The sequence below is a fragment of the Cryptomeria japonica genome, chromosome 8 (genome assembly GCF_030272615.1).
Source record: "Cryptomeria japonica chromosome 8, Sugi_1.0, whole genome shotgun sequence".
NCBI lineage: Eukaryota > Viridiplantae > Streptophyta > Pinopsida > Cupressales > Cupressaceae > Cryptomeria > Cryptomeria japonica.
Genome location: NC_081412.1, coordinates 137,064,491 through 137,076,401, shown reverse-complemented (window position 1 = coordinate 137,076,401; position 11,911 = coordinate 137,064,491). Strand labels below are relative to the sequence as shown.

General features: G+C 35.2%; 2 protein-coding genes across 2 annotated transcripts; one reads left to right on the top strand and one right to left on the bottom strand.

The window, feature by feature from the left end:
• Positions 1-1,734: 1,734 nt before the first annotated feature.
• Positions 1,735-2,853, bottom strand: LOC131032286 (RING-H2 finger protein ATL32-like). Its single transcript, XM_057963219.1, has one exon. The coding sequence runs from the start codon at positions 2,851-2,853 to the stop codon at positions 1,735-1,737; it is 1,119 nt and encodes a 372-aa protein (XP_057819202.1).
• A 7,129-nt stretch (positions 2,854-9,982) lies between these two features.
• Positions 9,983-11,170, top strand: LOC131032314 (RING-H2 finger protein ATL40). Its single transcript, XM_057963255.2, has one exon. The coding sequence runs from the start codon at positions 10,067-10,069 to the stop codon at positions 11,000-11,002; it is 936 nt and encodes a 311-aa protein (XP_057819238.2). The 5' UTR covers positions 9,983-10,066; the 3' UTR covers positions 11,003-11,170.
• The last annotated feature ends 741 nt before the right edge of the window (positions 11,171-11,911 follow it).

Genomic DNA, 11,911 nt, shown 5'->3' with positions numbered 1-11,911 from the left:
CCTTCCACGGCATTGAAGGTCTCCTCTTTGCTATCTCCGCTACCTTCTTTGTTCACTTCTGTGATAGTCACAAGCTCCAGAAAAAAAGAGAACATCAGAAATATATCATCTGCCAACACACAATCTTACTTCATACAAATCCTCAAGTGTTGGCATAGTCTCATAAAACTCTTTAAATCTGCTACAATATACAACCTTCCTTCAACCACACTCATCTCACTTCAGACTTTACCAAATAAAATAAGAAAGCCATGATCTGTTGAGAATAGAACTTGGAACATACAAATCCTTCAATTTTCTATCCATGAGAGCCAACATCAGCAGACGTTGCAGAAATTAGAGAATGAGGCAGAGAAGGGCATATTAGGGAGTCCCAAAAAAATTGAAAGGACTTGCAGGACACTTGAGTTTCTTGTTTTTCTGATCCTTCAGATTGTTCTGGTTCTAGGAAGCTCATGAACCATAGGCTCTGATACCATGATTTAAAACATGGTGAGAAACTCAAATTTGACCTCTGCTGAACACAGGCCCTTTCCATTAAATTTATAAGAAGATACATATTAAATATTTAGAAGACTCTAGAAGACTCTAGAGAAGGGTTGGATACACAATTAATGGATGGACAGTTGAAATAGTGCACTCATGATTCACGTGAAGTGTTGAAGTCTCTAGAAGTCGATCGTTGCTCGTTTGTGCCGACAGATAATTAATTTATCTCCTAACAGATATCCTCATAGAGTCGCGAGTGCATGAAGTCACCTCATCGTGCAGCCAAGTTGGCCATACAACACATAATTCGGCCTATCAAATCGACAATAGAAGCGTTGCTTAAAGACTTAAAAGTAAATAAATGCATTGAGTTATTTTTTCTTGGACAACCAATCATTCAAGTGTGCATCGAGTGCAGAGAGTCATGTATAAAGAATTGCAAGCATTTCAATAAATTGAGTGTTGCAATCTATACTCTCGTCCAAGATTTCTTGCATTGGAAGAGGCAGCATAACATCTAGGGAGACTTCAAGAGGGGAATACAAGAATTCTTGCACAGGGGAATTCTTATTGAGATTTAAAACCAAGGGGAGCAAAGCCTCCTCACACACTGTCTTTGGAGAATCCACCACCTTAGCCTCCTCACTCCTAGACTTTCGAGCCGACTCCATGGCTTAGAGCTAGAACCAAATTACACCCCATCTGTCGAGGACGAAACCAACAAACCCTTGCCTTTCATCTTGTTAGACAAAGCTCTATGTCCACCTTTTGGACAATTATTGCAGAGGAACAGAGCTGGCAGAAAGGAGTCGAGTTCTCAAATTCAATCGGTAGATTTCAATTCTATTGATAGAGGTAAAGATGAACTAGGCACAATACTAGCAGAAAACTGCACAAGCACCAAGCAGGACCTTTGTTTAATGATGGCATCCAGAGAAATGAACTGCCCAAAGGAGTTGGCGATACCTGCAAAGACCCGGGAGCCAGACCCAAGTCAAAATGGCGCCCACGAGACGAACCTTTGGATTAAAGCCCGAAGGCCATTTGCAGAGAAGTTGTTGTTGCTTCCCAAAAAACTAGGTCCTGAAGAAAGAATATGAATGAAGTCTTCTTGAAAAGAGAAAGAGAAATAGATAATACCTTTCAGAAGCGGAGAGATTGATAGGCTACCTTTCACCAGCCACCTAAGTGCCGCCCATTTACAAACCGCATAAATAAACCTAGTACCATGCGGCATAGTTATCCTCACTTTGACCCCCATGGGACACCGATCCGTCCTCCGAACGGTCCGTCCCGTCTCCTCGTATGTCTCTTCCCATCGACCAACTCAACATCCTCTTCAAACGAGCTATCCTGCTGCTCGGACCCGATTTGATCGCTACCCTGAGATAAAAATCGCTCAGAAAAACTTCTTTCCAACGATGGCGGACGCACAGAAACGCTCTCCCATCTTTCCGATGTGGATCTGCGCCCCGTGTCTACCAAAGAGTTGCCCAGTCTAGACCATGTTGGCGGCGCACTAGAACTAGCCGACTCCTGCGAAATTTTACGGTTTGCAACAAAGCTGCAGCTCCAGTGCAACCCGGGCGTGAGGCCCTCACCCGAAGCGATGAACCACTGCGTGCCCTGATCCAATTCCTTACGCACCCTTAATAACGAGTACCCTGTTGAATCGTTGCCAGATGCCTCAATCGTTGCTTGGTTGTTCGCAAAATCCGCAGGATTGCTCGATCGGTGTCCGTTGTCTATAACAACCATATTCTCCTCGGGAGGCGCCAGCCGCGTCTGCGGTTGGAGGATATCGAAGTCCGTTACGGTGGGTTCGGAGTCGTCGGCGGGCAGAAAGCTCGTTCGGCAAACGGGACAAGTTGTGTTGGAGGAGAGCCACAAATCGATGCACTCTGGATGGAACGCGTGGCTGCACTTGGGAAGCAACCGTAGCATCTCATGCTCCTTGAAGTCTGTGAGGCAGACGGCACAGTCAGAGAATTTGGGCTGGGCTTTGAGGCCCTTTAACCTGTTGTAGCTGAAAATGGGAAAACTCTCAATGACGGCTGGATCCAGACCCTGTGTCCCATCCCAGTAATTGGTATTATTACCCGCTTGCCCGAAAGCTCTCCTTGCTCGGCGGCGGGCATAGATGGACAAGATAGAAACGAAACAGAAAATGCAGATGAGAATGATGCCAATGATCATTACGGACCAATTCAAATTCGGGTTGTAAGGGTCTTGGTTATCCCCATCCGAAGCATCTCGGCTTTTGTTATCTGCCAGTCTCGCTACTTTGATAGGCGTAATGGGTCTCAGATTGTTGGGGGAGTAAAAGCTTCCGTCATCTGCTGGGGTCAGTGCAGTGAAATTCATCTTCTCTACAACTATTTGTCTGCTTTTCATTAATTAAAATTCCCCACAAACCAATTGCTTTATAAACACTACAGTCGTGTGCATTCCGTCGTATAATCTCGATGCCCCCTTTGGCTTTCCAGTTCAACTTTTCCTATGATTTTCTCTCTGCTTCTTGTCTTCAACCTATTAGGTAGGCGCATCGTGGAGGGTAGTAGTACAATGCCAATTAGAAAATTCAAATTAGAACAATCCATACAAGCTAAAACAAATTCATACCTGTTTCCATTCCGCCGGCTGAGGAAAATGCTAGCCCCAAGTTTCGATCCCACGACCTTCTGTTTTTATCGCAACGACATTGAATTTTACTGACTTTTTTGTCGATTATTTCGACGGAGTCGAAAACCGGTAACTCAAGTTCGTGTTATTAACGTCGACGAACTTTGGGCATATCTCCAAACATGGTTTACCGGCACCTGCCGTTACCGCGTCTGCTTGACTGCGAATAAACTGGAAAGAAGAGAAAATCTTATCAGATTTAGTTATAATCCACCCTACCAACAGCTTCCACTATTTAAACGTAATAATCAAGTAATTTCACACAAATTGCTACAATTGTTTTTTATTGTTTAGCCTTGTTTTTCACGTTGTCTCGATGTTTGGATATAATTGAACTTTAATGATTATATCGAATTAAACTTATCATTTGATGCACCTTGGAGATAAAATAAATTTTAATGTAATAATTTGTAATACTACTTTGTCAAGAAAATTCTCCTTGTCCTTTTCCTTTGTCTATTTAGTAGGTATTGTTATTCCTCCAATTCTCCCTTGTAAGATTAATTAGTATTAAAAATCTTAAAAAAAACCATATACAAGATGTTTTTGAATTAAAACAATTGGTCAGGGGTTAAAAGCTTGATATATTTGGAGAAATAAACACACTATTTATAATTTAAAAAAAAAGCACATTTTTTATAAAATACATATGATTAAATTAAAGAATCTAAAGTTTAATAAATATGATTGAAATAATGATAATGAATAAATTATTTAATAGAATTAAAAATGTTTAATTAATAAGTAAAAGTATTAGAATTTTTTTTTTTAAATAATTAGATTGGATGTGTTGATATTAACATAGTTATGTAATATATGTAATGATTGGGTTCAAAACTTTGGAATTCAATCTTTCTACTCTATATTTTATTATAGATGTATCTTTGACCTCTAGCTTATGGCTAGATGTTATGACATGTGATTTAGTCTTGGTGTGGTGCAACTTGATGTTTGTACAACTACAAGTTTATCTTTTATTTCTACAAATTTTTCTAATATGTACACCAATGAAGATATATACTTTTGGGACTAATGTGGTGTTAATAGATTCCTTTAGGAGGTTTTTAATAAGAGGGTTATAGCATCAAGTTTTCTTTGATCCAAATCATTACGATCAATTTTACAAATTCAAAGACACAAGATGTTTGAGTAAGTATAGGATATCAACTAATTAATTATCCAATTAGGTCCTTTATTCCCTTTTTCACTTAACTTCAATTTACGAATTATTTTTCTTTTATTAGATTAGGCTAACAATACTTCATGTTGTCTTATTCAATATGATGTGGACACTTGTCATTAGTTGATTTAATCTTTCTCTGGATTTTAGATCTAGGATTTCATTATTTTTTCTATAAGGATTCATCATTCATTGTAATTCATTAATATTTTGTGCATTAATACAATTTTTAGGTTGTTAAGGAAATCTATATTGCTTGATCTCAATTTATGATAGGTCTTTTTTTTATGGCAAGTTCTAGGGTTCAATCCATATGAAAAATACTATCCATGTGATCAACTTAATATTCCATATAGATATCACCACCTCAACAGAGATTCCAACATCAAATTGGAATATTCTAGTAAGTTTGATATTTTTGGATGATCATAATATTTTCATAGAAAAAGGAATATTTTTTAAATTTGATGATGTGAGTATGATATCATGCTAACATCAATTGTACATATTGCAACCTTAGCCCCTTTCTTAGCTCGATGTGGCAATTTTGACCTATTTTAGCAAATTGGTTATAACTTCTGCATATGGTGTCTACTTTTCAAAAACAAAAAATTGCTTAAAAGCTGGTTTTGAGCTTGATTAAGTGATGTTGATATTGTTTTCTTCTGATTATACTCCCAACATTTTTTTTATAGGTTTTCAAAGTCAAAATCTTCTTGTTTTCATTTTTAGGGCCATATCTTTTGCATCTAAAGTTCGCCACAAATGAGTAGGCATTGCAATGACAGTTTAGTGTTGTACCTAGATATGCCACTTATCTTTCTATAGTTCTTACCAACTACATAGGGAACTCATTTAAATATCTTTTTTTCTTTTGTCATTTCTCAATTTTAAAAGTTGCCAAAGGGTTTACTTTTTTTGTTGCTAGGGGGATAAAATTTCATCAGATCTCCATATTGTTAAAGGACATTCTACTACTTTTATTCTTTGACGGTGTTAGTTTTATTTTGGTTAGTTGGAATTAGAGACATTTGTTGGGTTCTTGAAGGATTCACATATCTTAAAATTGTCAAGATAATTTTTGTCATCTTTGTTATTTTCATTTTTAATCTTTTCTATTGCTTTCATATATTTATATTTTTGACTTTTAATTTCTAGGGATTTTATTTCAATTTTCTCCCATTTATTTAGTTATTTTCTCTGTGATATTTTTTCATGTCTTCTTTTTTTCTTCATGAATTTTTATCTTCATAATTGTTTTTGGCTCATTGGAGCCTCTCCTTAGCCTTCTTTTAGTGTTTCTATTTTTGCCTTTTCTTTTATTTCTTCCTTGGATTTTTCTTTAGTGCAATTTCTATTTTTAGAATCCTTTTACTCTTATTTATATGTATATTATGTACATACATACATACATACATACATACATACATACATGTTCATATTCATAAACTTTTATTCTCTCTCTCTCACACACATATAGCTTTATTTTAGTTTTTTCTTTTGTATTTCTGTCTTAATTAAGCTTGTGACTAATTTTATCTTTGTTGTGATCTTTTTTTTAATTATTGTTGTGCTCTTTGTTCTCTTTACCTTGTTGTCTTCTTTCTTTCCTTTTTCTTTTTAAGTGGTCTATTTTATCTGGTTATTTTGGTTTGGTTGTTTTTTTAATTTTTGGTTCTTTTTTAACTCTTTTTATTTTTGTTGAATTTTATTGGTGTTGTGATCTTTGTTCTTTTCACCTTGTTGTTTTCTTTTTTGTTATCAAGAACCTTTTTCACTTATTTTGATCTATTTCATCTCCCTATCTTTAGATGTCACTTGCCCTAACCTGGTATCCTCTCTCTCCACCTCTCTTTTTATGTGTTTGGGTCCGCAAAATTATAATCCATTTTCTCCTTGTGCTTTCTTCAATCATCTTGATAATGGATCACAAATTGTGATCCAAAAAAATTGATGCAAAAAAGTTCACACAATCAAATCCAAAAGCTCATACTCGGATAGACTAATGGATTGTGAAAATCTATCGACATGGATAATTTTTCTAGTTCACTTGTAATTTGTTGTTGCTTGCACACATACCCCAATTTTGTCATGAAAAATTTTGCACTCCCTTTTCTTTTTTATTTTTTCTTAGATTTGATTTTGATGCTCTGCAAAAAGGGAAGATTAGTGAATGATAACAAAACACAAACAAGAAGAAAAGCCAAGTTGTTAGTGTTAGAAATCATAAACAAAATACTTTCCTACACAAGCATATCAAAAGAGATACCAAAAGCATGATAGAATGTCTAACTAGGAAGGTAAATATGATGAGGCATCTCCAAATGCCTCCTAACATGCTCTTGGCTTCTTCTCCCTTGTTCCTCTCCTCTCCAAGTTCCAAAATAGTGTAGCTCTCAGTAGCTTTTTGCACTATGGATGCTTATGGAGGATTGAGATTGTAGTATTGTGCTCCAAATATGTTAATAAAGAAGCAAATATTAAGCTATTGATACTAAAATGATTTATTTTAACCAAAATGACAATATCAGAATTTGCTATGCTAAATGCTCTCTAAAAATGCCTATAGGTTAAATGCATACAAGTTTTTAGGATCTGGATTATGAAGAAATGGGCTCTATTTATAGGAAAAATGGAGCAATGGATGGTTGAGATTGAGTAATCTCAACAAGGGTCAAGATTGAATGATTTCAAATCCATGTGAGGGCTTTCAACCCAATCCTAGGATGACAAGTGTCAATGTGAGATAGGTTGAGAGGGGAGGGAATAAGCATTAAATGCTTGATATGACCTTGGGAGTTAAAGTCAAGGTTGGTTGAATGAATAAACTCTTTATTCAAAGAATAAAGCTTTTATCCAATGGATAAACTCTTGTGCAAATGTGAAATGGATGAATATGGTCAAAACAATAAATGTTTGGGGGGACAAGTTTGAAATAACCATAAATGGTTATTTAAGAGCCATAAATGGTCATGTAAGAGCCATTAGTGGTCTTGGAAAACTTTGGGGGTTAATTTGTTGAACAGACAAAGCATTAAATGCTTTTCAAAGACTTTGGAGTCTTTGAGAAGTGACTCGATTTTGCTTAGGAATGTGACAATAATTAGGAGATGGATTAGGCTAATTAGGAAGGGGTTAGAAGAATCTAGAAGGGGATTAGATTTTTGCAAGTGGATTTGGTGGGTGAGGGAAAATAGGATTTTATTAAAATAAAAATTCATTTATTTCAATAAATGTGTGCAAGTTGCATTTGTAGGAAAATGCAAGTGGGGTGGGGATAATGATTTAAATAAATGTTTTACTTAATTTATTTAAAAGAGGAAAAGGGGATTTTAATTAAATAAATATATTTTATTTATTTAATTGATTTGTATTTGGTATAATGAATTGATTAAAATAAATTGAATATTTTATTTAATTAATAGAAGAATGTTTGGAGATGAATTAATTAAATATTTATTTAATTAACTGATGGCTAGTGGATTTTTAATCAAATAAATAGAGAATATTTATTTAATTAAGCTGGACAGATTTGTGTGACTATAGATTTTGTCCAATTGGATCAACATTTCTCTCTCCTTAGTGTTGGTTAGGGGAAGGTGTACTAGGTTTGTATTCACTAATTATTATGATTGTTAAGAGGTATTCAATGAAATACATTTTTATAAATAACCATTTTAAAAATTGAATAACAATTGCATATTGAACACTTAACCTCTTATAGCCCTTATTTGTCTCATAGAAGTTATTTTATATGATTGAGATTTTATTTCTTTAGAATGTAATTTCATATAATTTTACTATAGAAATAGCTACTAGATATAGAACAATTTGAATATCCTTATATCTATGAACTATTCCTACATCATTTTCCCACAAATGAGTAAAAAGGTCAACATGTTCATAAAATTAAGCTTGTGAGAACCTTGCCTACTATTAAACATGATTTGCACTACCCATTTTATGTACAACCATCCTCATACTTTTTTTTTTGCAAACCCTTTTAGATGGTTAAAATGTTCTTTTCCTTAGAGGGACTCTTTTAGTGTTTTCATGTGAAAAAGGATATTAGATGTGAATAAGACCAATAAATCCAAAATAATGTTTAATTCCGCTCCCTTTTCTTACAAATTGGTAAATGTATTAAAATGGCGAATTTCTAGTGATAAGTTTAGTAAAATTGTAGAGATATGAATGACTAGATCAATTTCCACTTCCCCATCAGATTCTCATAAAGAAAGTTTATGCATTTATTACTATTTACCAACTTTACTACAATACTAATGCTAAACGTATTAGGATAATGAATCGTTATAAGAAAAAGTTTTATTGATTAGTTGAGTACTTTTCTTATTCACAATGTCAAGAATAAGAAATCGGTAGTGACTTTAAAACATGAGAAAGAAAAAATCCAATACCACTACAACATACAAAATAATTATAATGACCATTTGAATGAGTTATGTAGTGCATCTTTGGAGCTAATGAATTTGAAGAATTAAAGGATTTACATTCCAAAAAATCTAGTTTCCTTGAGTTCTTATGGAACTAATAACTAGAAATTTCTCCCAAATCTAGTCATTAAACTGATAAGTTTGGAACATTTCGAATTCCTCTACAATTTTGAATTCCACTAGATATTAATTGAGGCTATCTATTTGATAAAAAATACTTAGGCATAAGCTTTTATTACCAAACTAAACCTTAGTTTACAAGTAAATTAATATGAATTTATGATTAAGATAATGTTATCAAAGCCTATAGAAGTAATTGATGATTAGACAAAATATTAATGTTAGTTTAAAAAAATGGTAACATAAAATTTTACGAAGTTGATGGGAAACAACAAAGTCCATATCCAATTCACATCCACATAAATGAAAATTATTGAGAAATAAATGTTAAATTGATTAATTTGTAAGATTTATTTATTTATTGATTAGTTAAGGTAGAATAATGATAACCATTTGAGTTACACTTTTTTGAATTTTTTATATTTGCGTATTTTAAAATTTGGTTCAAAGAGCGAGGCCTTACTAGACATAGATCCAAATTTTCTTTTATTGGAATAGTATTTTCTTCAAAGATCCTTGCAAGACATACTTAATATGGGTATCATTTTTTTTAAGTTCACCTTTGAAAGCCTAAACTTGGAACATTTTTTTAAAGTATGATATTGCTATCAGGATTCAAGTGTGTAGTTTTTTGAGTCAAACTCATTGACCCATGATTCGTGAGTAGTGGTTCACAAGAACCCATTTCTCATGAGAATGAATGGTACACTTAGCACTCATTGCATCTAGATGATGCTCACAAAAAGAAATCACCAATCCTAATAATACTCCAATTTTTTTAAATTCACCTTCGAAAGTCTAAACGTAGAACAATCAACATTTGGGTGATGGTGAGGGTGACCGGGGCGGTGTAAGCTAATAATATTAGCTATAAAAGCTATACACAAAATTCCGCTAAGCTCTGTTCTGACTTGAACACGTCAGACGAAATTAATTTCTACAGTTCCTTAGCCATCTGTCGTCTACGAGAAGTGGGTGTTGTATAACTCGTCAGCATGATTGATTTGCCCGGCTATCTGGCATTGAAGACGGCGTATTGATCATGAAAACCATGCAATCCGTCGGGTTCATAGGACTCGCTTGCAGTGATTCTTTCATATCATGCATAGAATTCAATTGTGCTTCACGGTAGCCTTCGGCTATGAAGAGCAGAAGACTGGTTACGGGGAAGATGGACAATATTACCGCATGTCAGGGAAGCAATGCCAGCTCCATTACCCTGTTGAAAGGAGCGAGATTGGCAGATAATAACAGTAGCAACAATTCAACGGAGGATAACAACGAAACCTTTGATTTCATCTTGAACATCGATTCCCCCCAAACGATCGTGACCCTAGTGCTACTCAGCTGCTTCTTGTGCATTGTTTTCTTCTACACATGCCGCAGACGCCGAAGACATAGGGTTTCCAGACCAACGGGCATCGTTGGTTTGTGGCAGCCCATCAGTTGGGAGACGGCCCAGGGTCTGGAGCCAAAGGTCATTGAGAGCTTTCCCATTTTCAGCTACAGTGTGGTGAAGGGCCTCAAAGCACAGACGACATGCACGGCGTGTGCAATATGCCTCGCCCACTTCAAAAATTACGAGATGCTGCGGTTGCTTCCTAATTGCAGCCACGCTTTCCATCGAAAGTGCATCGACAGGTGGCTCAGCATGCACACAACGTGTCCTCTCTGCCGAGAAATACTTGTGTTCACGGGTCACTCCATTCCCACAGACACCGATTTTGATTTAGTCGAATCGCAGGCTCCTCCGCCGGCGGACACCATTGTTATTGACAACGGATCTGGAGTTATCCTCCGCAAAGATATTTCAAATGATGATTCTACGAAGGAGATGGAGCAGCCGATGGAGTGGTACATGGCCACGGGTGAAGATGTTATGATCAGATCGCAGAGGAGCTGCAGCTCTGTAGATCTCCATCATTCAGAGCAGCCGTCTTGTTCCAATGTCCCACCCGCGTGCTTTGCGTCGGGTGATGCAGAACACAGGTCGAAATCGGAAAAATGTGGGCGCATTTCTGTGAATTCGGCCTCTGTGATGAGGACTTGTTCTGAGCGTTTTTCTCCTCGATCTTGAGGTCAAGTGGGGATTGCGTAGCAGGATTGCACGGTTTTCTTTAACGGGACGAGTGTTCGCAGAGCAGATCGGTGAGATAAAAGCGCTCAATAGTCGTGATAAAAGGAAAAGTTTAGAGCTTTATTGAAAATTATGTATGCAATTTTAATCAAGATTTATTATTATACTTTATGGTGATCTGAGCAATATTCTTTATATTCTATAAATTATTTTTTGGTTAATAGGCTATTTTTAGTATGCTTTTTAAATATTTTGGATTGTCATAGATAGATGGTCATCATCAGAGGCAGAAATATATTTTTATTTATTTATATGCCTTGGAACTATAGTAGAGGAGGGCAGTTTTAAATAGTCATTAATTTTTAACCGTATCAATCAATTAATAATAGATCTGATTTCTATTAGTTTTTTATTAACATTATGTTGGAGCAGAGAAAGGTGCATGTTTAGAGATCATTATTCTCATTCAGATATTTTTTGGTTATTTGGAAGCAATATGAATAGTATCATCTTGATGTAAAAATATGTTAAAATGATGTTTAAGTTATTTAAAAGTTGTTACTTATGCCTTCTTACAATCTTCATATTTTATCCTAATTTTTGTCTTCCAGTAAGAAATTAAGTTACACTTCTTTATTCATCTCAGCCCTATCTAATTTGTATCAAGGGTTTCTCGTGCATTTTCCTACAAAAAACAAAAACAAAACCATCCTTGCACTCTTTGGTAGGAACTTCGCTACGTTGCAGCCCTTGTTTTCTAATGGAGTCAACTTGTTTTTATTTTTGTTGACATGTAATTTTTCAATTCAATAACTTAATCAGTAGCGATTGTAATTATAAAAATGTCATGCAAACGTAATCTAAAATTTAAATTAGAAAATGAACTGTGTGAAAAAGAAAAAAATTATA